The sequence below is a fragment of the Spea bombifrons genome, chromosome 3 (assembly GCF_027358695.1).
Source record: "Spea bombifrons isolate aSpeBom1 chromosome 3, aSpeBom1.2.pri, whole genome shotgun sequence".
NCBI classification, from domain to species: Eukaryota; Metazoa; Chordata; class Amphibia; order Anura; family Pelobatidae; genus Spea; species Spea bombifrons.
In genome coordinates, this window is record NC_071089.1 from 30,510,093 (window position 1) to 30,538,073 (window position 27,981).

The 27,981-nt window shown below is 39.9% G+C and overlaps 1 protein-coding gene and 1 non-coding gene across 2 annotated transcripts; both read right to left on the reverse strand.

Annotated features, from left to right (window-relative positions):
- Positions 1-3,679: 3,679 nt before the first annotated feature.
- TRNAL-UAA (transfer RNA leucine (anticodon UAA)) lies at positions 3,680-3,762 on the reverse strand. Its single transcript has one exon. It is a non-coding gene; the product is annotated as a tRNA-Leu (tRNA).
- Positions 3,763-14,234: 10,472 nt separating this feature from the next.
- C3H1orf198 (chromosome 3 C1orf198 homolog) lies at positions 14,235-27,791 on the reverse strand. The gene is made up of 4 exons (XM_053459980.1): positions 27,303-27,791; positions 20,721-20,771; positions 17,374-18,066; positions 14,235-15,053 (listed from the first exon to the last, which is right to left on the reverse strand). Exons 1-4 carry the CDS (start codon positions 27,645-27,647, stop codon positions 14,997-14,999), a joined length of 1,146 nt encoding a protein of 381 aa, XP_053315955.1. The 5' UTR covers positions 27,648-27,791; the 3' UTR covers positions 14,235-14,996.
- Between the last annotated feature and the right edge of the window lie 190 nt (positions 27,792-27,981).

Here is a 27,981-nt window from a genome sequence, read left to right on the forward strand (position 1 = left end):
AATGGCACTGTAGAGGTACCAGGAATGGGCTAGTTCTTTCTTGTTTGTCCCTGCACAGAGTTGGTTTATTCTTATTACGTATTAAGCAAATCAAAAGACAGCTCACACATTAAACCACCATCAAAGCCTCAGGTAGATAGAGTAGAACCTGTTCTATCTACAAGGTGGCGTAATCCTACACATTATACAAAAATACCAAAACAACTTTTGTTGCTGGTTTCCAACTCAAGGCCTCCATGGCTCGAAAAGCATTCAGACTATCCCGAGTGCAGGAATATCAATTACAAATTCATTCGATGACATGCTTTTATGGAAAGATACAGGGAATTCTTGGCATGTGTGTGGTCCTCAAAGCCTTGAATTAGACATCCCTGTTTTCCATATTATATTGGATTCAAATCAGGTATTTAAACCAATGGGAACACACAACCTAAAAAAGCATAAAGGAATACACATTCAGATTTCCAGGCTGCTGGAATAATAATAATAATAAAAGTGCCTCATTAATAATGTCCAGAGAGGGCTTGACATTGCATGAGAGTCTATGTGGGTTAAAATGCAGTGCAGTCCCACTGATTCAGCTCCTTGAAATGAATATGATTCGCTAAACATGGGGTGTTTTGACCTATCGGCGGGCTCAGCGATATACAGACATCTCAACTCTCCGGAAAAAAGGTCCGGGATTCTCCCACATTTTTATAGCGACTCCCTGATGACTGCAAACTGTAACAGACATCCTGGAAATAGAGTGATTGAGAGCGTTCACTTATGACCATTGAACTCTCTCTTGCGCTCGGTCTCAAAAAAAAATCTGTGCTCAGGTGCGCCAGTGCTCTGGTCCTTCTCGGTGGCACGTCCTGATTGGTCTTTCTTTGTGCTAGCTTACCTATCAAAACTGATAGGTTAGTTAGCACAAGAGAGACTAATCAGGATGCGTGCTGTGTCACTTGCACTCCCTGTCTTCTCCAGAGCCCGTCTACCACAGAGGAGGACCAGAGCACAGGAATTGGGGGCCGGAAGACCATCACACATGTTTGGTTTGGTCTGGTATGAGTGGGTGGGGTTTATGTAGCGGCTGGGGAACCCACCTCCCTCAAATGACTTTTTTTTCACGTTGGGATGTCTGAATATATGGCCATATAGTGTGACGGAATCCCCAATATTTATATTTTTTTTATTGTATGAGCTGGATATGCGCTGAGTTCTAGATTTATTTTGTTTTGTTTTATATACAAAAGTACGTAGAACTCTTTGTTATAGTACTTAGACATTCCATTTTTCCTGCTCTTTTTTTTAAGGCATGTCCATAATCATATTTGTGTATTGCTATTGTTTCTGCTATTCGCCAAAATGAAGCAATCAGGAGGAATGTTCCTCTTGCTCTATAATTATTCTTTGTAAATATTGTTTTTAGACATGCCCGTATTGACATAAGTGTATTCTTTTTTGCTTGTTGTACGATGGAGGGCTTTTTTCACTTTTTTGCTCACCGTAACCATATCATATTTACAGCCTTACATGCTCACTGCATAGTAGCCAACATTTGAGGGAAAATAAATTGCAGACAAAGTTATCAAGTTCACAAACTGACTTGCCATAGGCACCTGTCCATGCTCAACAGGCTAATGTGGCATCCAAGGTGGGGCAGAGTGGCAGCATATCGTGGGGGGGGACAGAGTGGCAGCATATCTCGGGGGGCAGAGTGGCAGCACTAAGTGTTTTTTTTACTAAGAAATTTTTTCCTTTAAAAAAGCATCTAACTTTTAGGGTGCGGCCTCTATTCGGGTGCGGCCTATAATCGAGCCAATACGGTATTTCACGGTCAACTGTAAGTGGTATTACTGGAAAGTGGAAACTTTTAGGACAGAGTGGGGTCACAGAGTGCTGCGGTGCATACAAGTTGCAAATGCTTTGCTGATTCCATAGATGAAGAGTTCCAAACTTTCATTGGCATTAATATCAGAACAAAAACTGTGCAGCTGGTGCTTCATGGAATGGGTTTCCATAGCCAAGCAGCTGCATGCAAGCCTCACATTATGGTGTAAAGCACGCCTTCACTGGACTCTGGAGCAGTGGACTCCTGTTCTGTGGAGTTAAGAAATAACACTTCTCTGTTTGGCAGTCTGATGGGCGAGTCCGGGTTTGGCAGAGTCCCAACTGTAAAGTTTGTTGGAGGAAGGATAATGGTATAGGCCCGTGTTTCAGGGGTTGGGCCTCTTAGTTCCAGTGAAGGGAAATCTTAATACTTCGGCATACCAAGACATTTTGGTCAATGCTATGCTTCCAACTTTGTGGGAACAGTTTGGGGAAAGCCATTTTCTATTCCAGCATGACTGTACCCCAGTGTACAAAGCCAGGTCCATAAACAGATGGTTGGATGCGTTTGGTGTGCAAGAACCTGAATGGACCTCACAAAGCCCTGACCTCAACCCCATCGAACGCCTTTGGGATGAACTGGAACGCCGATTGCTCCTCCAACATCGGTGCCTGACCTCACAATTTTTCTACTGGATGAATGGGCAAAAATTTTCACAGAAACGCTCCAAAATCTTGTGGACCGTCTTCCCAGAAAAGTGGAAGCTGTTAAAGCTGCAAAGGGAGGTAGATGTGCAAAACTGGGGGGGGGGCATGTTGGCGAATAAAAAGGAATAAGAACAAGAAATGCATTTTTTCTCAATCATTTTTTTTTATTAAATATGAAAAAAATAGTTTACATGAGAATTAATATTAACTAGTAAAACTTTTTTCCTATAGGGTAGACTTATATTCAGGCTTTTTCTTCTTTTCCTAAATTAATATTCAAATTTTGGGGAGTCATCTTATAATCAGAGTCGTCTTATAGTCGAGCAAATACAGTAATTAGCTCTGTATTCTGATTAAAGAAAACATGTTTTACTTATATAACCTTTTTTGTTAATTTTCTAAAATGCTAAATGGCCACTTGGGGGTGCCCAGAACTTACTATATCATGTCAGAAGTTGTTTTGCAAGTTTTCAAGTTAGCTTCCTGGTGTTTTTTTTTTTTTAATAATTAAACATATGGAAGGGGTATATGGCTGCTTTACCTACAATAGTTACAAGTAGTCCGACTGGCCCGATATGGGGGACAAACTGACCCGATAGCGCCCCATATTTGTGTGCAATATGTTGCCACTGGCTGTATATGTATTACCATTTCCAACCAGCAGCTGCATGTACATAATTTAGCAGCAGATGGCCATAAAGTGCCAGGGCCGCTTAGTCATCCCCAGTCCTGCAAAAAAGCATTCTTCATCCAGAAATTCTCGCATGACCAAGAAAAAGAGATGACCGGTGACGATTATAGCTCTCATTTTACAGCTTAGGAGAGGGGGTGTGAGGAAAATAATAGGCAAATAAACAGAGGTGGGTTCTGCAAAATCACTCCATGCATTTGGAAGAGGTTACAAATGATCATTTAAAGGGAACACTCAGCTATCATATAAATTCAAGTGCTTTAAGGTGGAGGTTGATGAGCACAGGGTTAAGCCTCAACCATCATTGACTATTGAGGTCAAAGTGGGAAGAGTCGACAAAATATGCTTACAGGAACCTGCAGCCTCACCAACAAAGAATGCATATTATCATATTTTTTTAAGTAAATAAGAGTTACAGATGACAGATTTTTTTTCTGATATTAAAGTGAAATCATGTAAAATTCTTACCAGGAGTGGGGTTCGAACCCACGCGGATATATATCCATTGGATCTTAAGTCCAACGCCTTAACCACTCGGCCATCCTGGTTTTGGTGTGCTAGTGCAGGTAAATCATTATGTTGTAAAACACCTCTTGATGAAAGAGGACTGAAAAAAGATAAAGCTTGATGTCTTAGATTTATCCCTGTTGTATTAGCTTGTACTCCCTCCTCTTTGTAACAGGCAACATTGTGTCTCCCAACACTCGAAAAACTCATGATAATAATAAATAATATAATTATTAATATTATTATATATACGTATAATAATACTGATAACAAAAGAACAAGGTCCTCTCCTGATACCTGGTACCTCTAGGACACAGCGAACGTACAAAAAATATAATTAACCCTATTATCTTTATGACACATATATTCATTAATTGAAAAACAAAGGTTGCAAACATTATTTACTTGTTGCTTGAATTTTGAACCTAATATTGGTCTTGGTCTCTCTAGACAAACTAAGGTCTGGGTAGTCATCTCACAGTAGCTCTGGACGAGAAGCTCTGCAGAGCTAGTATTGGATTTTTCCACCTTAAGAAATAACCCAGTGTGTTGACCTATTGAATATTTATCAAACTTCTTTGAGGTATTTTGGAACCTTCCCAGTTTGAGACTGTGAACAGTCTGGTGATTAAAGCACCTTATGTTCTGCACTAGTGGGGAACTGGCAGCAGGCCAACCCAGTAGGGAAAAAGATTTCACATAAATCCAGGAGACAGAGATAGTCTGGCAGTCATCATTGTCATCTGCTTTTTATAAACAAAAACGAAATATGTATTATAGAACATACCACTGCTTTTGGATTTATAGCTTCTCCTTCATGCATTCCTAAACATGGCTGGAGAACTGTTTGTTGAGCATTTTATGCTTGCAACGTACTTGCCAAAACAAAAATCTAAAAACAGTTACCAAAAATTCTAAACAATATTTATTTGGTTTTTCTTTCACTTACTGACCCCAGTTGTGTCCTCAAGAGTCTAATTAGAACATAGCTATTAAGTCAAATATAAATCACAGAACAAGTTCATGATGGTTGTAATATTTAAGTGCTGTTAATAAAAACTGAACATTCTGTCCATTCTGATATGTCAGCTTTAAAGTAACGTTTATTAATAATATGTGCATATTGTCTGAGTGTCAAAATTCATGAAAGCAAAAAGTGGTTCACTTCTCTGTAATGTCTTCCAAGCCCCTTTGCCATCTGTGTTATAATATAGGACAATTTTTATGGTGTCAAAGACGGCGTAGTGTTAAATCAAGCTCGACTATAGTGGAAGGAAGCCTGGGCCAAGACAAACCAGAACTGTCTCAAAAAGTGGACAGCACTAACAGGGCCGGCCTTAGGGGTGTGCGACCTGTGTGACCGCACAGGGCGCCATGGCAACAGGAGCGCCTGCCCGGGACTTAAAGCATCGTTTTTTTGTTTTGTTTTTTTTTTTACTTTATTTAACATCCTCCATATTAAATAAAGTTGTTTTAACTTTATTTAACATGGGGGATGTTAAATAAAGTTAAAACAAAGAAAAAAAAACGATGTTTCAATTTAAGTCCCGGGCAGGGGCGCCGAGCGGTCACTCGTGAAGTTGCCAGGAGATGGACCACCATGAAGGTCCATGAAGACATGCTTGGATGAGTTTGGTGTGGGAGAGCTTGACCGGCCCACATAGAACCCTGACCTCAACCCCATCTAACACCTTTGGGATGAACTTAAATGGAGATTACGAGCCAGGCCTTCTTGTCCAACATCAGTGCCTGACCTCACAAATGCTCTTCTGGCTGAATGGGCAAAAATCCCCACAGAGACACTCCAAAATCTTGTGAAAAGCCTTTCCAGAAGATTGCAAGCTGTTATAACTGCAACTTGTGGACGTCAACAATCTTTTTTCTGAGATTCGTCTTGGTTTTCACATAGTATGAAGGGCAAAAAGGCCTTGGCTCTACATGTGTAATTCATTACATCAATTTCTGGACTCTTCCAGGCTGTATAGAGACACAGTCAACTTGGTGTATGTAAATTTATTTGGAATTCAGTGAATTAAAGCGGAAAATATTGTGTCTGTAATAGATGTGAAAACATAATTTCAGCTGCAAAGACAGCACGAGAACCCAACAAAAGGTAAAGTTAAGCCTAAATTCTAAGTGGCTCTCTACAAGAAAGTACCAAGGGATGAAGGAGTAGACTAAAATAATATAAATCAAAATTGGCCAACTGAAGGGGATAACCCTATTCCTAACTTCAATACACAGGTTATGTCTTATCTGCTTATTGGTATTTGCCCCGGTCTCTGACTTTTCACTTTAAAACATTTTATATAATTGCCCTTAATCATATTAGAGGGGACAAACACAGATATCTACACAGATATTTTTTCCAAACACCACAGCAGTCTTGAGCCAACTGGACAATGTGCATATTGTCAAAATTTGACCCGCACACACAGCAAAATTAAATCCTTCGTTTGTGACAATACCATCTCTGTCTAATGTGACCGCACATGCCATTTATATACAAAGTAGATCACGCTAAAGGTCACAATCTAAAAAGAGAATTGTCTTGATTTTAATTCAATGAAGCTGGCACTGAAAGCACAGACATATTACATTAACAACTCAATGGAGAACCTATTATCCTGTTAAATTATGTAAAAAAAATTGCGCATCACATAGAGGGACAGCTAGTTTCACAACTTTGTGAAAGACAAAGCATGCAGTCCATGTTAAGTACCGTATTACAAATAACATATTCTGGATTGTTTTAATATGTAAGCATTTGTTACAAAAGAAAAACGTGAAAGCGGGTGACCTTGTACAGTTGTTTTAAAAGATCTCAGAAGACGGACTATAAGCATTTCTGGGGAGATTTTCTGCCACAGGGCAGAAAATAAGTGCAGCAGACTGTAGAGGAAATAAGATCTTGTAGTCCTCATTTGTCCTTGCCAGTAGTCAAACCTAAACATCAAACATCCTATTTTAGTTCTTGAAAAAAGTTCAATCTACTGCAGCAGGACATGTTTAATATTACCAGCATCAATCTCTGTACAGTTCAATATAGGTGAAAAAATTGTCCATATAATTACCCAAACGTTTATGTTCCACCATATATCAATTTTACTGATGTACCTGGGAACTCTTCAGGTTTGACCTGCCTGTGGATAAAGCTTTTCTCCCCAATCTCCAGGTTGCATTTCTCTTTCTCTGGGAATGGGGTGCAATACTATGCATTGTTAGCCCCGCTTATATGGTCAGCTATTCCTGTCCCTATGAAGCCACTCCTGAAGAGAGGAAGAGGTAGCCTACCCTTAGAAGTTCTCAGGTATGCCTATTGAATCTTAAGCGGCAGGACAAACCAACCCAAGTAGTCTAATTACTGGGTACGATTAATGTTTCCCAGTAAATACCATGGAGCCACAAAATACTGTGAAATCCATGCATGTCCTTCAGCCCATAAGCCCAGCAGTCAGGAGTATACCAGCAAATTTAAGGTTGCATTTGAGAGTGCAAATTTTTAAGATAACTAATGGATGGGGTTGATTTTGCCCACACAAATAAATTTAGGAACATTTACGTAATCCACTGGTTATTAGAAGTAGACTGTTTACTTTTACCTGTGGACCAATGAAGGCTCTGTCAATATTTTTCCTTCTTTGGCCTGCATCGTGAGAAGCCAGGCATATACTGTATTTTGCACAGTACAAACTAGGCATAGGACAAATGCCCCTTTTTGATGGTCACAGAGGTTGGCAAATTGTGGTCTTCATGAAGATGCTCAGGGTCTAGTTTGATGGAGATGACACAGCACTGAAAAGCTGGGAAGAAATACTGAATAAGGTCAAGCCAAAGATTGGACCTTAAAACAAAATAGGTTGCTGCATTATATGGCCTACGTATGTGGAGCGCCTCTTTGTGTTCAACTGTGTGCATAAGCCTCTGACATACACATCACCTGGGTCTGAAGGGAGCTCCGTTTTCCCATTTCCCCCCTTTTCTTGCTTCCTCTCACTAAGGGACAGTTACATCCCTTAGAACAGGAATATAACTTGATTTTACCACAATGTTATAAAGTTTGTGAGAGAACACCATTAAGAAACCAGATTTTTGGTCTCCTAGAGTCATCAATATGTTCATCACAACCTGATGCCACAACAGAGACTACTTGGACTTATGTGGCATGAATGGCCATTCAGCGATTCCTCCCCCTAGGGACATTAAGCTCTTACAGACCCTGACAACTGTGATTCATGGTGAAGGAAACTTAATTTAATGTTTTGCTTTATTGGGAACCTGGCGACTAATGTGTTGTATTAAGGATGCTTAAGGGAGGGAACAGGTCACTGCTCTTTGACAGTTGTTGCAGGAAGATCTTCAGCGTGCTTAAAGATTATTCTATCAATCCTGGCCCTCCTCTGCTGTCTTCTCAGCCTTTGGACCTTTGTCGTAACCTCCTTCCCAACTTTCCCATCCCAGATGTCATCCCTTCTGGGTTTCCACAATATCCTCACCCATGGAAGCTGTAAAGTTTTACTGGTTTTGTCATGGTTGTTGTTGCTTCTATATACCATGCCAACGCTTGTGTTAATTTATGCTTGATTTGCGTGGCGCTGTGTCACAGTACATTGCTTACAGATGTATGAATGCTTTTGAAGTTTTTAGGTGTACCTATATTATTTTTAACTGTGCACATTGATATTCTGCAACATGAATGTATGGCTGAGGAGAAATGATTGCCCTCTTTATTCAAATTTTAGGGACATAACATAAATTATAAATTAGTTCATGAGAAGCTGTAGCTTGATTTTTTAGTTTTGAGACTCAGATATAAAGGACTTTTTGTATAGTAGAGAGTTTGGTACAGTATCATGGCAGATCGCTGGTTTCCGTCCCCAAGGCAAGGCTGACATATTATTTTGTGAATAGTTTCATTATCATATGAATAGTCACAGGCAATAGTCAGCTTGAATGAAATACTTATTAAACTAATTGTCCCTTTTATCACATTTGTGGCTGAAGGACATAAAACTACAATCATGAAAAATGTGGGTTTTTTCTTCTAGCTGACATTAATGGAATATTATTTATTGTTTTGAAATTCTTTTAATGGATACACATATGCGGTTGAAGATACCACCAAGCCTGAGGAAGGTAACTAAACTCTCGCGTATGCTTATATCATTAGAATGTATTTGCAATGTGCGTGATGGCCAACGTCAGCATGGACCAGGCCCGGACTGGGACAAAAATCCAGGTGGATTTGCAGAGAAGGAGAGGTGCAGAAACACTTCTCTTTCCCCACAGATCCGCCTGCATTATTCTGGCCCCTTGAAGTACTTCTGAAAAAGAACAGGGACAGCCTCTACCCCATTCCTCCAACTGGAGAGGATGTTCGGGAAGGGTCTGCCCTTTTGCAAGAGAAATGGAAATGCAGCAGAACTTCACCTAAATACTATTGCTAATAGATGTCATCCAATAGATTACATAATATTTTTTATTCATAGCTGTGTGGATTTGGTAAAAATTATTATTCTAAAACAAAATTATTTAAAAAAAATAAATAAAATCAATTTAGTATTGCTTGGATTCCTTTGGTAATGACCTGGTGAAAAAGTATATCTAGCCAAAAAAAAAAATCTCAATATTGTTTTTTCCTAGAAAGACGGATAATCATTTTAAGTATCCAGTTGCATAATGTAAAACCATATTTCATATAAATCTGTGCAAATCAGTTATTTTCAAAATTATTTGTACCCTTCTGTAAAGCCAACTTACCTTTGTTACATAATATTATATGTTCATATAACATATAAGCACCAGCTGGAACACTGTAACCTATTTTTAAAAATATGTTCATTATTTTTATATTGGGATTCTATTACTTAAAATGACGTAAGGGTTCCACCTACTTTGCTGAATTTAACACTTTTTTGCTGGATGCAGAAATAAGAAATACCATTCCTACTAACCTTTCCCAGAAATAGTGTAAAAATATTGTCCCATTGATCATTTGCCGTGAACACTTAAATGGCACAAAATAAGACACTGATTGTTGCTGGTTGTTGCCACGGAAACTGAAAAAATTATGTCTTTATGTGAATACATCTTCAGATGAATGAATAAAATGACAAATGTTAACCAATTTGCTTAGTTTAATAAAGAGGTCAATTAATTATGGAACGGTTCTTTAAGACGGTTAGTTTTTTGAACCGTTTGACTGCTGGAGGACGAGTAGGGCACATTTTCCCCAAGACAGACCATGCCAATTTTCAGATTTGGCAAAATAGAGAAGCAAAATAGTTTATAGCACATTGGTGTGTCACATCAAATTACCGTATATAGTGGCTGAAAAAAGATGGCTTTGAAGCCTCCCGCTGCCCCTTCTGCACCCCACACTGCACTACAGCAAAGGACAGGGAAATCCTAACTTGCTACCACCAGTGGGATACTTTCCTGGTAACTGAGACTAGACTTGTGCATTGTGATTCGTACGAATGCGGAAGTGGTCGGCAGAGAAGGTAGGGAAACAGTCAGAGAGCGCGAGAGAGTGAATAACAGCGTGAGAAAGTGAGTGAATGCGGCCACCGGGCAATGAATGTCGTTCCCGGATTTAAAAGGTGCTGGGCATATTTCAGTCATATTCAGGGGCTCTGCAATAAGTATGGCAGAAAAAACACCTTTGAAGAGATCTGAATAAACCATATTAGATAACTCATTTGCTTTCTTCACATGCCAAGTATAATGCCTATTGGAGCCAATGGGACCTGGGCCACCATTGATATCAATGACTAGCAGCAGCCAATCATACTGTATATATACTATATGAACACTGATGTTTTCCTAGTTTTCATGTGGTTGACACTAGAAACTAAAGTGTGCATGTTCCAAATTACATGCAGTCCAAGCAAAATGGATAGATGTAATTGATTTGACTATTAGTTGACCAGGATGTATCCATGGAGGCCACACTGCGCAGCTTACAGGAAGGATCTGCTGCTAACGTCTTGGTGCCAGATACCACAGCACATCTTTAGAGGTCTTGTGGAGTCCATGCCTCAGCGGGTCAGGGCTGTTTTGGTGGCAAAAAGTGGACCTACACAATATTAGACAGGTGGCGATAATGTTATGGCTCATCGGTGTATGATGACTCATGATAATCAACCGCACTGCAGAATTATTAACACTTTTTAAAGAGATAGTAACAAGATAATAGCAATGTTTTCAGATTAAAACAGTACCAGCATTTTTTTTCTTTTTTCTACACCTTTTTGCCACAATTCTTGGATTCATTTTATGATCACATATTAAAAAATCTAGTTCAAGGAGAAAGGCAGTATCAAGATGACGCCATCACCCAACAGTGTAGTAATTTCCACAAGAACCAAAGTGAAAGACACTTTCCACAACAAATGTCCATATATTCAACAAGAGTTTAATACGGTTTATCTTTAAGAATAGAAAATGCAGAGTTCACAACCTCCTCAAAATAGTAATAACAAAAGAGGCAACAGAGAAGAACCAGGTGATAATACTGCAATGTAATTCCTTCCATTCCTGAATAGGTCTGCAATGTCTCAACAGAGGTCCTATTATATGCATAGAATACACACACATGAATCAATGACAAACATTAACCATTTTACAGAAGAGATCTCCACAATGCTATTAGGAATAACTGTAAAGCTATTACTTATATCTGTGCTTAGCATATGTACTCAATACGCTTTGCTTTTAATGCCATATCATAAAATATTGAGCTCGCGTCCTTGTAATGACATATACCTGGTATCATATTCCAAGATTGCTACTTCGCCCTATCTATTTATTAGAGGTCGAACTGGTCTGTACGGACGAGCAAGTGAGTTATTGTAGAATAACAAAAAAGCATGTGTATTACTCTAACGGGAACTCATTGATTGAATGTGGTGGGCTCGCGGAAAGTCCCAGTTTAGAATAACCCATTAAAGTCAACATAGACCAAGCTTGAAAGTGCTGCAGATGACTCTACAATCATGACCCTGAGGAGAGCTCCCTGCCAGGTTTAGTGAGAAGACCCTGCAGACTAGTAGGAGTTCCACCGTTCCTATGGTTCTAGGAGAACGTCACTTTCAAATTTAGAGCAGGCATTTAAAAACAAACTTATATATGTTATGTGAATTGTAATCAGTAAACAGGATGGTCAGGACTTGGAAACATTTCTGCTTTACTCATCAGTTCTAGAATGATATCTAGATATGGAATATATGTTTGTTCTTTTAAATGATATATGTAAATGATACATAACAGGCCTATATTTGTAATGTTAATAATGTACCAGGGATATATTTGCAATTCAAAAGTATATAAAACATTAACAGTTTTTTTTAACAAAACATTTAACTCATTTACAAATATAGAAAAGGAATGCAAATGCATTTGAATATAACAAATATTAACAGGCCATGCTTTCTTGTCATTTATAATAAAGTTAAAAACAAAGAACACAAGGTATGAAGCGATTCAGATCCCAGAATATGTATATATATATATATATATATATATACACACATAATGCATTATACACACATAATGCATAAATCCTGAATGTTAAAACCTGAGAACTGGAAACTGAAGCACCTCTTAGGAATTGCCAGAGACCTGTGAGCGATAGAATAATTAAATATAATATGATTAATGATGATTTTAATGTCATTTATTTGAGAATAAAGGAATGTTATCAATATATGGTATGTTAAACAGTAAAAGTAGAATATCCTAATGTTTTAAGAATGTTTACTAGTGTACATGTCCCTTTATGCTAAAGGCTTGATGTGTACAACATGTTGTTCTAGCTTTTAGAACCGTGTTATGCTGTGTATACAAAACTGTTTTGGAGTGAAACAAAAGACAATACACAGTTATCTGACATGACAAGCATGATATGTAATATTTCTTTATATAACACCAATGCATCCACTATGATGTCAGCTGCATAAATACTTTCCCTTTATATCTTTCTTTTCCCAATATTTATTTTCTTTAACAAAAAGCAGATCCCTGGCAACCAGTTTATAGGAAGTCCATACAGAAATACCTGGAACAGCGCACGCACACACACACATACACCACACCCACCCACACACTATATGGACAAAAGTATTGGGACACCTGCCATTACACCAACAGGGACTTTTTTGACATGGCATTCTAATAACATCGATATAAATATGTAATTGCACCCTCCTTTGCAGCTATAACAGCTTCCACTCTTCTGGGAAGGCTTTCCACAAGGTTTTGGGAATGTTTGCCCATTCATACAGTAGAACATATGTTAGGTCAGGCACTGATGTTGGACCATGTTAAGGTCTTACAAGGTTTTACATTTAATAAACTTTTCATGTTTCAATAGAAAATTATTCTAAAAAAATGTACACATCCAATGCTCATTAGTTAAATCTGAAATGAATGTTTTTTTAAAAAAACAAAAAACAATTAGTTTATTTTAAAATAACCTGTGTATCTCAAGTGCATTGTTTTAGCTGTTTAACCACCACTTTATTTAATATAAAAATAATGCTAATAAAAGGGTTCCTGTCACCTACACAGCTTTTAGATAAGTAGATTAATTTATTAGAACTATCTATAGCTTGTGCTTTTTGTTTTTTCTATTGGCATAGTGGTTTTAAAAATAATAGACTATTTCCACCAAGTGAAGCTAAAGATCTCCTGAAGGTTTTTACTACACATATATTATTATTTTCAGTCTCTAAACATTTTCAAACCCGTGTACTTCACAAAACTGTAGGACGGCGACAATATCCCTTTAAATGTGCTTTTAACAAATGTGCATGAATGACTTTCTACCTGCTCAAACTTTCCTCTTGGGGCAATTAATTTCTTTTACAGAACAGCACTGGATAGTTAAAGAAGGTTGCATGAGATCTCCCTTCATTAGTCCAATACAGTCTTCCAGTCCCTGGCTAATTAAATAGTTTATAACATTGTGGGCAATGGAAAATGTGAATGAAGTGAACGCCGATATACTTGCTACTCTGTGAAGAATATAGTAAAAGCAGTAAAGTGTGAATGTGAAATTCTCCCTCTTCTCAGACTTGTACCTGCATGTTGACAGGGCTTTGTATGGTCATTGGTACAAAAGCATATAGGCTCAGTGCCTTATAGCTTTATAACAATTAAAGCAGGGGATAAGAATATTTTTAATCAATTTATGTATTGCAGTAACAGCCATGGACTCCATTCTATTTTACATAATTATAAATAATGGCTCTTGGGATGCCTGCCTCTCCTAAAAGCGGGAAGCATTAGTATGTAAACATCCATGTGCCCAAAGGCACTAAAGCAGCAATCACAGGTATGCTAACAAAATATCAGTGCTCAGATTGGATACCTGTGATTGGCTGCTGTCACTATTATTGGTTTCATGGGTAGCAGAGATCCCATTGGCTAGAATGAGGGCTCTACTAAGCAGGATCAAGAAGCATACTGATGAATGCTCCCTACTTCTAGAAGAGGCAGCTGGGGGGAGGAGTTTGTTTTTTTCTGCTGTTTCATGGTTAGTTGAAATAAATCCCATCACCAGTTTATGAGATTAGTTGCAGAACATATTGCCCATGAAAACCAATGGACTTCTCAGGTAACAGATAAACTGTGATGTTACATAATATGTTGTACAGAAGCATAATGAAGAAAAGAGATGTGGAGTGGATGTTTTTTTCGAATGTTATAATTATATTTTACCTTTTACTCTCTATATGTTGGAACCCAATATAGATTTAAGGTTATACTGATCACCCCCTCTGGTGAGACATAGATGTGTTGGTGCGAGTACTGCAGACCGTGCCATGTAACCACACGCACTAGTTGGACATTATAGAGTTCTATGATGAAAAACACATTAACGAACAATGTGACGTCCATCAACAGTATATCAAATTACGTATACAAACAATACAAAAGCACTAGAAGAAAATAAGTACTTGGGAGTTAGTCTCCAAATGAGTCATAATTCAAATCCCGTAAAGAGATTTATCTCTACGCTTATTAACCAGACATATTGCACCTTAATAAAATGCTTGACCTTACCAAAATTTAATAAAAAAAGCTTGACCTTACCAAAATCAGACATAGAGGTTAAGTTGATGAACATTTCACAAAAATATACAGAATAACGTGATAGTTATACAAAAAAACGTTCTAAGGCGGCAGGAATTTGCAGATTACAACACCGGCTTTAAAAGGAAATCTATCTTCATATTTGTTTCCAACAGGTCGCAGGCACTTTGGATCCGCATTACCAGTTGTCTAGAAAATCGAATCCTGTCTTCAAGAGAACACTACTAGTGTTAATCTGTAGAGGACAAGAAAAGGACATGTTAAGTATAGCTTCTTCTTTATGCATCATTGTTCTCAATACAGATTGATTATTCAGGATATGTTTGATTGTTAATTTCATTTTTTCCACCATGAAACATTCCTCTTCTTCTCGGTATAATGTCTTGCTCAATAAAATGAATTACAGAATTAGAGGTCACTTGCGTCAGTAGTAGATTACAATTTTTTTAGACATTATGTATAATGTCTAAACAATTTCTGTAGTTTGCAAAGGCAAATTGATTTCCTCCAATATTCACTTTTACATGTGTGACTGTGTTGTGACATGGTAGATAACCCCAACCAAGTACCATGTATGTGGTCAGACTTCCTAATACGGCTGCTTGATACTATGGTAAGAAGTATGATAAAATATGTGACCTGTGGCTGTGATTTCACAGGTGCCCCTAATCTAAATTACAAAAAAAGTCAAACTGCAACAAGAATTTATTTAAATTTGTTTTTATTTCATTTTTTTTTTAAATAGAAAAATGGGCTGATGACCTTTGGGGGCGACAATTTTCCACCCCCCTCAGCCATTTTTTTATTGTGGGTGATGGGAGATGTAGCAAACAAAAGTGGGTGAAGCAGATTGTGGAATTCAATCCATTTTAATGTGTGGCTACCTTTGTCATGTGTTATGTACTGTCATCTTTATGGGCTTAGTGGGAAATCGACATGTATATGATATCATATCTAATAGATATGTGCATATTTTTGTCCGGGCAGACAGTGCTTAGACAATCTGGTAGCCACAAACGCTACCGTAAGCCACTATCAGGCTGTTTGCTCATGTGTGGGAGATGATACTAGAAACGGGACAGATCAATTACAATTTTAAATCACTTAAAGCCCACAGTCCACCTGTTGTTCAAATTCCCTTTAACAAAGCACAACATTCTCTACTATACTAAAGTTCTGATAAGAAAAGATCTTTTGTGTCAGGCTCCCCGGGCAAGAATTCTGTACTTCGTCAACGTACTTAATTTAAAGAATGCAACAGACAGCCATGATCCATATATGTGACTCATGGTACATTAAATAAAAATAGTCAGTTTGAAACACCATTCACACGGTCATGCTTGAACCGTACGAGTGTGTTTTAACCTATATTTCACTTTATATGGTATATTTATCAATTTGCAAAAATGTGTTTAGACTAGCGCATATCCTTAGATGGAATTTAATCTAAATCTTTAAAAGCAAGATTACCAGATCCACTGGAAGGGAAGCGAAACCTGATAAATTTGTTTATACAATTACATGCTATGTCTGCGAATCACCTTCCTTCCGATAGTACACTACGATTACAATCTTAGATGGTCTGGTAGGCAAGGACCTTTGGGAAAATTACATTTCAAAGCTATTAGATAAAGAAATTATGTACACAGGCAAAAACAGACACACGGTTCGTCAAGGCATAATCTGATTTTGCTGATTTGAGTCATCACACGAAGAAAAATATTACATGCAAGAATAATATATTTACTGTTTACCCATAAAAATGGCCGCCTTTATTTTTTCTGGGTATACAGATATGTTTGGCAATAAAATATCTAATAATAAAGAATTGGAAATCACAAGAAATTCCCTCTCGGTCTCAATTTAAAAATCAAGTGGAATATCAAATTAAAATGGACAGAAAAGCTTTTGATGAAACTTAATTGATATATAGCAAAGACAGATATATATTCCCTCTGAATTAGCCGATAGATGCCCTCACTACTCACTAAAATACATCATTGAGCATTTTTTACTTTGTTGTTTTTGTTTTATGTTTATTGTTTTCCTTTGTATAGGTTTATAAAAAATGTATTAAAAAAATGGCAGCCTCTTAAATGCTGGTGGAACACATCCTGCGCCCTTCCTGCTGAAAGACTTTAAGCTCAAAGTGAAACCACATTTGGCAGCTCTATATGGCAACCCCCTCCCCCAAAAGTTGTGAAATGATCTGATATTCATATTACATGCCTTGGTAGAACGATTTATGTATAGTGTTTATTTTACTGGTGTCAATTTAATCAATGAATGTGCCTTAGGTTTGAAATTGTCTCATCAGCAGTATGTCTTTAGCGCTTTATGAAGCCAGGCTGAGGAAATGAGATAAAGAAGGTGAGGAATAATGGAAAGGAGGGAAAAGAGCGTGACTAGGGCACAGTGATTGCGGGATTGCACCTCCAGTGTAAATTCAACAAACGTAAATGCCTTACAAAGTGCGCATTGGTTTTATGTTTATTTAGCACACATTGAGAAATCCACTTTTTCCTCTGCAACTTTATTAAAAGAAGACAACCCACCTGTGAGAAGAGTTGAGATTCTGCTGTGAAGGAATCATCATTGGCTGGTTCCCTGATTGTATCTTTCAGTGATTGTACTGGTGCTGTTGGTTCTGGCAAGAAAACATCATCCAACGTGCTGACAGAAGACTGGCTTGGTCGAGGCTTCTCGAAATCCAGGACAGAGGCCAGACTAGAGTTGGTTGTCTTTGGCTGCTTGGTCACCACAGATGGCTTCTCGAAGGATATGGCTGTTTTCTCAATTGGCTTTTCAATGGCCAGACTTGGCTTCTCCATCACTGTAGCTGGCCTTTCAATGGCCACAGCTGGCTTCTCAGGTTTTCCTCCCTTCACTGGATCTTTTTCTTTCTGAAAGGAATCTTGTCTGTAGTAGATAGGAAGGGTCTTCTCTCCCTTTTCTAAGGATTTGATCTGACTAGGTGTTAACGACTGGAATTCAGACAGCGATCCTTCAACTCTGGACCGTTCCATGCTTATTTTCCAGAAGGCTGATTCTTCCTCTTTCCTGACTGGAGTCGACACATCGCTGTTGGGTGTTTTGCTACCTTGGACGGCCTTGGAGTTTTGGTTTCCATGAGGGGTCTTAATTTGGTTGTTTTGGTTGGATGACTTAGGTGTTTGCTTAAGGTCAGTCTGTGATGGACCATTGGCTGCATCTTGGGAGAGAGATGCAACACTGAATTCCATCTGACTCTGTTTTGGAGAAGAAAAATTAGACAATAAGTTATTTGGGGAAAAAATGATTTATAAATATATAAAAGTTCTTAATGGGGAAACAATGGGAGAACTTAATGGGGAAAAGTAATCGTACGGATCCTGGGAATAGGAAGTTTATAATGTGTGCATATTGCGTATTTTCGTTTGTAAGCATCATTCTATAGGCTTATCGAGCGTACAAAATGGAAAATGTAAGTGTTGGGAAACATGACCGTGTCGGTAAGAGATGCATTGTCAATTATGGAGATGAAACCATTGTTTACAATAGGGTAGCTATATGTTGATAGGTGATATCTACAATATCCACAAAGCAACGTCTGGTTTAGAATCCACATGTATTATATATATATATTTTCCCCAAAAGATGGCAGCAAAGGTTCCAGTTCTTTATTAAAAAAGCTGAAGAAGTGATTCACTACATCTTCAAAGAACTTTAAGGAGAACAGCGCCACAAATCTGTTTGTCATGTTATTCCTACTAATTGGAAGGGAACATCTAATTACTGGAACCAAACGGGGAAATAATTAATCAGAGATTAACTCTGTTCTTCATTGCAAGCTCTTAATCGGCAGGCGGTGTGACAGGCCACATGCAGAAAACATGAAACCTGGCAGTATATGCAAAAAGTTAACCCCTTGTACCCCAATAAAGGCAATGCCTTTGCAGGATGTGTGTTTGACTGTGACAGAACCCCAGTGCCCAAAAAGAGCTCCCATTGATTTCAGTGGCAAGAATTATCAGATCAAGGAGGAGGATGGCAGCTGCAGCAGCAGGTCTGCAGCTTCTAGCTCAGGTAAGTGCTACCTTTATTTTATATTTTCCAGATGGACGTATGCATGTTTAAGTACTCACAAAGTACTTTTATATGTATAATGTACTTCCTTAGTGTGGCTGTCAGGAACAATAAAATGCCCCTTAATCTAAAATGACAGACAATGAGCCACTGCAGGAGCAGCGAGTGACTATCATTGGTCTTCCTTTCAAAATTATGAGATGCTTTCTTAAAACTCCAACTTCAACTAAAACATAAATCCGGCAAGTGAGTTATTTTATAGTTTTGGGGAGCTTTAAACAAAGTCAGTGAAAAAGACAAGGCTTATTATTCTCAACATACAGCAAATGGGAAGAAGACCGTTCTATAATCTATTACTTCATTAAGAATATTTTTCAATTACACCGCAAAGATATTTAACGTTTCAGAAATAGTAAATTTTAAAGGGAAATTTGAAAAGAAATCCAGTATGAAAAATATTTTTGTTCTCAAGGGGAATAGGTGTTAGTGTGAAGGGGTATAGAACTATGTATCAATATATTTAGGACCAAAGCAAAGAAACCCACCGGGGCCTGGTCATCAATCCGTAAGACTCATCCACTGATCCTCAATGAAGGGTGACTTCACCTTCAGCTTTACAGTTTCTATGATGATCATTTCCATAGACATGGCAGACATCTTTGCGAAAGGGCCAAATAATTGCTCAGCCAGTCTCAAAACATACACTTTCGACACTAACTTTAACACTATAAGTGCCAGTAGATACTGTAACATGTCCCCAGCACACTTTTACTCAAAGCAGGCAGTCCTTATTGACATGGAGGGTTTTAAACTTCCAAAAGTATTTTGTGAACGGTTGTTTCTGGATGTATGCCTTTTATCAACCACAAGAGCTTTTGCATAGTTTGGAAGAGAAAGGAATCCGGGATTCTATTTTTACATATTATAAAGCTGGTAGGAATGCGGACTGTTTTCAAACCATACAGGGCCCCTTGTGGCCGGAAACTATTTTTGATTGGTAGACTCAAGGATGTTAAATAGCTAATAAATCTGCCGATTCTCGTATACTTGAACAAACTTTTTAAGTGGAATGGTCACCTTCAAGTAAACAAAACACTTGCAGTTGACTGCTTGGCATTTTAAATATTCAGAATAATGCATTTTAGCTTGAATCAAATGCCTCTTGCAGTGTAGGGTATAACATTATACATTATGTGTCTGATGTCATCTTCCTGAATGGACAATCATTCTATATATTTAAAAGAAATCTCTGAAACTCTTTTTATAGATGGTGCATAGGTTGGAGGTGTGTGTAGTAGTTTAATTTATGCCATACGTACCTCAAAGTTATGGGATTTTGTGGCAGGTACGCGGAAATATATTTTTGGAAATACGATTGTTGTTCATCAAAGACTATCTAAGACATTTTTCCCGTTGTCTGCACCGTTTTAAAAAATCCTTAAAGCTTTAGGAACCTGGTAAATGTGTGGCTAAGGTCAGCTACGTGCTGGGATACATCATCTTGGTTGAAGACACAGGATGGGAGTGCACATCTTTTCATAGCAAATATCCAAAAATGATATCGGCATTATAATGATTCATTTTTAATTGAAATAAATAATATGAGAATCCTATGCACATTATAATATATGGATGATTAACAGCTAACCGAGTGTTCTTTTGTGGGATGCTACTGCAGGTAAAGTAATGTATGTATTATACATATTGATTACCTCCCATGAACCTCAAATTCATACTCACTAACTTCAAGGAATTAGCAAACAAAGCAATGGAAATGTCATTGGTTAAATAGTTTTTTCCAGGTTAATCAGATTGAAATCAATCACGTCCAACTTACTTTGGTCTCCCAGGAGAAGGGGGCTGAGTGCTCGTCCTGCCAAGTTATATCCTGCAAGGAAATCAACAAAATACATTAGTTATGTTCCTTGTTGCAGCAATGAAATGTGACAGCCACTCACTTCACTTACAGTGAAGACTTATCAGAAGCATAAAATGATATCATCGGGATGCCTTTCTTAAAAACTTTTACCTGTTGTATCAATAAAAGCTGTGCAAAAAAAGATAAATTATTGATGCAGATGAAAAAAATGCAAACAAAATCAAGGTATTATATAATCATTTTAGATCTGTACACCAATAACAGAATATCTAGCAAAAATATAATAAGTATGAGTAAACCAGGACCCTGCCAAGATCCACTAAGCCTCGGCACAATCAGCCTCTAGACTAAACTTTAGTCTAAAGGTATCCCAATTGCAAATACATGGATGAATTGTAGAAATCCCCCATATGCAGGTGATGTCGGCATCTCTTGCCGTGTGATATAATCACCGCCAGTCAGCTCCAGCGCTGGCTCGTCGAATGTTTTAGGCCTGTAGGGGGTAGGAGATCCACACAGGACTTACAGCATCTACTGTATACACAGTGTGTCGATGAGGTGGCTGCACTGCGCTAATCTAAACCATAGCTCAATGTCAAATACACACAAAAGTTCACCACCCACAGCCTTCCACTGCTGAGTGAGACTCAGACCTCCCAGAGAGGCACTATACGTGAGTGAAGGTATCTTTATGTACTCTGCCCTTCCCAATAGAGTTGAGTGTGATGTGCATGCACTTGCTCAATAACATAGGAGAGAACCTGGAAGAGACTCCACCAGCTCGGCATCCCATCTATCGTGAGGCTCACCCTGCTTGGTCATCAATGTGAACTACCTAACAAAGTCATTCTGAAGCCACTCTTCCCGTCTAGCTGCTTTAGCCCGTAGTGAACTTTCAACATAATGGTCTTATTCTAATAGATAACGATTTGGAGAAGGGGTCACTTTATTCTAAAACTGAGGAATGGACCCAGTTGGAATGTACACAGTGTTCTCCGGTATTATTAAACTTGGATGGCCTTGCAGTAGCAGCGGTGGAACGACTGCTAAAAATAGTCAAATTTACTCATTCTTTTAAAGACAGACTATTTTAGGTTCGCAGTTAATTTGTTCGTCAAAGCCAAGTTCTGAAACTGTACAATATTCTTCCCGTCAGTCTCAGTGGATCATTGCTTTCGCTGCAGGATTGTGGAGTAATTAAGACCAGGGACACGGTCTGCTGGCCTCCTGTGTGACACAGTCTTCATAGTGGGTCTCATTAACACCTTGTGAATCAATTACCGTATTGGCTCGAATATAGGCCGCACTTTTTCCCCCCACTTTAAGACTTTAAAGTGGGGGTGCGGCCTATATTCGGGGTCTAGCGCCCGACGCCCGGGACATGCAGTCCCGGGCGCCGGGCAGGCAGCGGGGTTAAGATACAGATCCCCCGCAGCGGTGCAGGGGACCTGCATCCTACTCCCCGATACGCTCAGACAGCCTCCCCTGCCAGCACTTCCCACGGGGGGGGTGGGGGGAGGTGCCGGCACGGGAGGTTGTCTAAGCGCATCGTGCGGATGCGTTTTACCTCTGCACCCCCCCGGACTTACCGGAGCAGACTGCCGGGTGTCTTGCGGGGTCGGCGGGGGACATCTACGCAATACAACTTCCGGTGCCGGCACCGGAAGTTGTATTGCGTAGATGTCCCCCGCCGACCCCGCAAGACACCCGGGAGTCTGCTCCGGTAAGTCCGGGGGAGGGGCAGAGGAGGACAGTGGCAGCATATGTCGGGGAGGGAGGACAGTGGCAGCATATGTCGGGGAGGGAGGACAGTGGCAGCATATCTCGGGGGGGGGGCAGAGGAGGACAGTGGTAGCGTATCTCGGGGAGGGAGGACAGTGGCAGCGTATCTCGGGGAGGGAGGACAGTGGCAGCGTATCTCGGGGAGGGAGGACAGTGGCAGCATATCTCGGGGGGGGACAGAGTGGCAGCATGTTTTTTTGGTGCTTTTCTAAAGAAAAAAACTTTTAGGGTGCGGCCTATATACGGGGGCGGCCTATATCCGAGCCAATACGGTACTTCTACTGGTAGCTACACGTTCTGGACATAGTAATAAAGAATCGTCATCTAAAATGTCATGTAGGCTGTTTTGTGCATCACACAGCTTCAGTTAAAAAGAACGCCTCTCACTCCAGCAACACATAAAAAGGGAACCTTGACAGTCACAGCTTTTATTACAAGGAAATTACTGTAATGAAACTATCTATGGCTTGTACTTTTTTACAATTGTTTTCGCAGAGTATTATTTTTATGTTGCGTCTCTCCCTTTGTTTTTCCACAGCTTTATAAAGGTTGCCTGAACCAATTAACAGTAATTATCTGTTAATAACATAAAGAGCTGTTACTGTCACAAAATGCAGCATATTAATTTTTCTCTTCTCCTCGCCCACTCAAAACGAGAGGAGAGATAACTAAATGGGAATGAATGAATTTGGATATCTTGAGAGAGAGAGAGAGAGAGAGGGATAGATAGATACATACTCAGTTTCTAATAATTTGGTGGGTGAAATATGCACTCTAATTGGGTATATTCACTAAAAAAGAGTTTGCATGAGATTTCAAATTTCATCTCCCTGATATTACTATTAAATATGTAGGGTAAACCCCTGTAAGCTTCTCATGTAAGAAAGTCCTTCTTACATGAGAAGCTTACAGGGGTTTACCCTACACATACATGTATAATTCATAGCTATATCAGTGAGAATTTTTATTAATCTTTCATGTTACCTGTACGTACTTCCCACCGTGCCCCACAGTCCTGCTTTTGCAGGCAGTGGGGATCATAGGCCAGTCGATAGATCCTCTGATCTTCCCTGCCGTTGCGGCATGGACGCCCATTGCAGTTCTTCTAGCCATGATTTGGACCCCTTAAGTATTGGCGGGATATTGCTCTGGATTATGTAGGACTATTGTAAATCTTCTTACAAGAGAATCTCACTAGGGTTTGTGCTTCTTAATGCATAATGATATAAAGGAGTTCAAATGCAAACTACCTCTTTATTGAATAGACTCCTCAATTTGGAGGAATAATCAGGCCCCAAAACCATGAAGTTTAAAAATTCTGAAAAGGAACTATTGTACCTATCCTCTAGAAGAAATAATAAGCAGTTTAGCCACATACCTTGAAAGAGGTTGGCGGGGAAGAATAATCCATTTTTTTTTAAATACACTTTTGTGGTTTTAGAATATCTGAGCATTATTAAAGTTATAGTCCCAGCATACCAAAACATAACAAATGATTACAGCTTTCAAAAAGCGATGCACGCCTTGTAGTACTTGCCTGTAAATGGGTGCATGGGGTGTTTCTGAACACAAGGAAAGTAATTGCATGTACTTTAAGTCCAGAGACACAGTAATACGGCACTATATATATATATATATATATATATATATATATATATACAGAAAGGAGGCAAAACCAGAATTGTCAAAAGTGTTCTTGACTTCTATTAATCTTGACACCAAAGAGTTAAAAGGCCATTGTTGGCTGGTATTGTCACTTCTCTTTGTGATGTTCCCAACTAGTAGTCTCCTGATTTGCAACCTAAAAGCCAGGACAAACATTTGGAAATGCAGTCAGATGCTAATCAGTGGATTAGATGGGCTGGTTTGTTTACAGAATAACACGCAGACTGTTCATCACAAAAGAAACAACACTGTTTATTAGGATCTTATTTAGATAACACTATAAGGGTCACAATAATATCACATGAAGAGGGAGGCTACCAAATCAAAACAAATAAAGAGCAACAAAAACACACTAAAGTACTTAGTAATGAACAACAAAGCACGGCAAACATTTTTTATCTGACCCTTGGAAATGCATGGAGGAATCCCTCATACGCATTTGCCCCTTTCCAAGCCCCCAACCCCTAGATGCCTTCTTCAAAGCATCCCTTTAAAGAGCTATGACTTTCCTCGTCTTTCTTTGTGTTTCAAAGATTAACAGCTTTTGGTAAACGTATCCACATGCGGTATGCCTCGTATCAGCCAAGACAATGTAGACCCCCCACATGCTGGAATCCGTTCTGTTTGGGGGACGTTTAGCCACAAGTATTGTGACTAAATAAATATATAGAGACGTAAGTTGGGAACAGAAAGTAAACAAAAGCGGGCAGAACAATGACATGTATATTTTCAAATGAAATCATTTTAGTATTTAATCTAATTGATGTGACTAAAGTACTTTAATATAAGAAAAGAAGAATAGAACACGGAAGATACAGCCCCTCCCTTTCCATCGTCCGACTATACTTCCGCCTGATTGGCTGCTTAAAATACCAATTCAGTGGCAGGAAAATGCTGCCTTTAAAATCATTTGGAGCACTTTCCTCCATCATGGCCTCTAGCTGGGGGGCAATACAAATGGAGGGGGGATTCCGTAGGGATGGCTATCGTATGCATTAAAGTAATATGATGGCTGGAATTAATTATACACTTTTGCAGCAAAATTGTGTTACTTGTGTTATTTCCTGTCCAGTGTACAAAAATGTAATCTTGGAACACAAAGGTCACAAGGCAAACTGCGTCTGTGCTCTCTTAATTATACATTATAAACTGGAGCATATCGCGGCGGAGAGCTAAATTCGGAGCACTTGGCACAAACACTCCAGTTGCAACAAAGTTAGCATTGTGTCTTGATAAACATAGTGTGTCCAAAATAGTGCCCTTTTCCCAGCATCCTCCTGTATAACAAAACAAATTCTAATAAGAAAATCGTATAAGAAACAAAGGATTACTGATCAGAAAAGCAGTCATGTGTAAAGTAGTCTTTCTTCCAGCTGTTTGCTTGTTATTCACAGTGGGAGAAGGGGAGGCTGTCCTTCAGAGAGAGAGAGAGAGACTGTCCTTCAGAGAAAAGGGAGGCTGTCCTTCAGAGAGAGAGAGAGAGAGGGGAGGCTGTCCTTAAGAGAGAGATAGAGAGAGAGAGAGAGAAGGGAGGCTGTCCAGAGAGAGAAGGGAGACTATCCAAAGAGAGAGGGGAGGATGTCCAGGGAGAGAGAAGGGAGGCTGTCCAGAGAGAGAGAGAGAGAGAGAGAGAGAGAGAGAAGAGAGGCTGTCCAGAGAGAGAGAGAGGAGGAGGCTGTCCAGAGAGAGAGGGGAGGCTGTCCAGAGAGAGAAGGGAGGCTGTCCAGAGAGAGTGGAGGCTGTCCAGAAAGAGAAGAGAGGCTGTCCAGAAAGAGAAGAGAGGCTGTCCAGAAAGAGACGGGAAGCCGTCCAGAAAGAGAGGGGAGGCTGTCCAGAGAGAGAGGGGAGGCTGTCCAGGGAGAGAGGAGGCCACCCTCCCTATTCTCCACATGACAATCCTCAAAGCTTCCACAGTCTTGAAATAAGGCCCTTCTGTCTGCAGCCTTAACCTGTAAGATGCCTGGTGGACCTGCATCAAAATGTTTGAATTGCGCAGGTTTCCCTAGCAACAAAAGGACAATTCTAAAATAACATTAGTGAAACCACTGTAAATGTGGCAGCCATTTTAGAAAGTCCTAATTGCAGTATAGATATCCTTAAAACTGGCGATTGTTGGGCGACACATCATTCTCAAAGAGTGGATCTGCCCATGCGATCAGGTACGCAAGCACAGGTGGGGGACTTCAATATATGTACATACTAATAATACAGCACCCACATATACACATATGTTCTATCCGTGTACCCATTGTATAGCGCTGTGGAATATGATGGCAATATATAAAACAATAAATAATAATATGTTCTATTTCCAGAATTTATACACTAGCGGCATTGGCCTATTCTTTTTTTTTAATGAGAGGGATGGAATTCCAAAGAGCGCGGCATACATAGCTAAGACATTTCTAATGCTTTAAGTGGAAGCTTGGCAGCTTCGCCAGAAGCCTTGCCAGTCAATGATCCTCAAACACGGCCAAGTGCCATGCATTCTTCTTGAGATAAAAGAGACTATTTAACTTTGGTGGATTAGCTCAGGTCTCGGCAAACAGTGGCAAAGCAGCTGCGCGTGGCCGCAAGTCACAACCGATTTAACATTTACCTGATCGATGACAACCAGCAGAGATGGTGCCAACCTTAAATGGGGGTTGAGATGCCACTTTTACTTAAACTGGAAACCCAGGTGTGCCAATAAGGTCCATGCCAAGTGACAACCCCCAGACAGAAACCAGAGCAGGTAAAGGCCATGGAACATTATACTTATTACTGCAACTTCTATCATTCAGAACTATCTTACTCCCCCTTAAGCCTGAGGACTCTTCACTCCACTAGATCTCTATCTGTGGACAGAATGCTCTGTTTTGTCTACACTGCACTCCCACAATCCCCAAAGATAAGCCTTCCTTAACCCTGTTAATGCCAGGAGTATTCAGTTTAATACAGAAGATGGGCTCAGATTCCCCTGACTACACCATTTCCATCCTGATGGCCCAGATGGTGGCATTCTAGGACACGGTGAGGAGACCAGGTGTCCCACCCAAGCCCTTGACAAGGTATCTCCAAGCGCTGATACTACCCACACCCAATAACACACACCTCTTCTCCAAAGTGGACCACTTTCTGGCCAGTCTGCGTCTTCAGCACGGGGTAGCAGGACTCGGGCTGGGGGTCGGCGGCCCCTCTGTGCAGGGCATATCTGGACTGCAGCTGGGGATCCACCAAAACCTTGTCTATGGCCTCGTCCTGCTCCTTGGGGGGCATCTTGTCCCATTCGGCACCATAGCGCTCCCGGATCCGTTCCTTGTCCTGCATGATCTTCTTGGCCATGGAGTTAAGGGAAGAGAAGTAGGCGAAGCGATTCCTCTCCTTCTCATTCAGAGGCCGGTTAACGGACATGGACGAGGTCCGGGCAGCAGCAATAGCTGCCGCCATAGAGGCCATGTCTCTGGTGTGCCTCCTTGGAGGTCTCCTTCAGCTTGGCGAGTGCGGCAGCCTTACACCGGCTGGCATGCAGGAGCGAGACAACCTCGCATACCCCTCCTCCTTAATGCCCGCTTCCCTCCTTCCCCCCCACCTCTTTCTGTACAACCACTTCCTCTACGGCTCTCCCTACCCTCCTCCTTTGTCCTAGCGCGTACCGCCAATGTCTCCTTTACTGTACTTCCTTCTATTTAAACAACACACCTCTAGCCAACCTCCCCGGCTGATAGACGCCAATAATATTTACCGTCCCTCCTCTGTCATTTAAAGCACTCCCACCCATCCATTTTTTTCC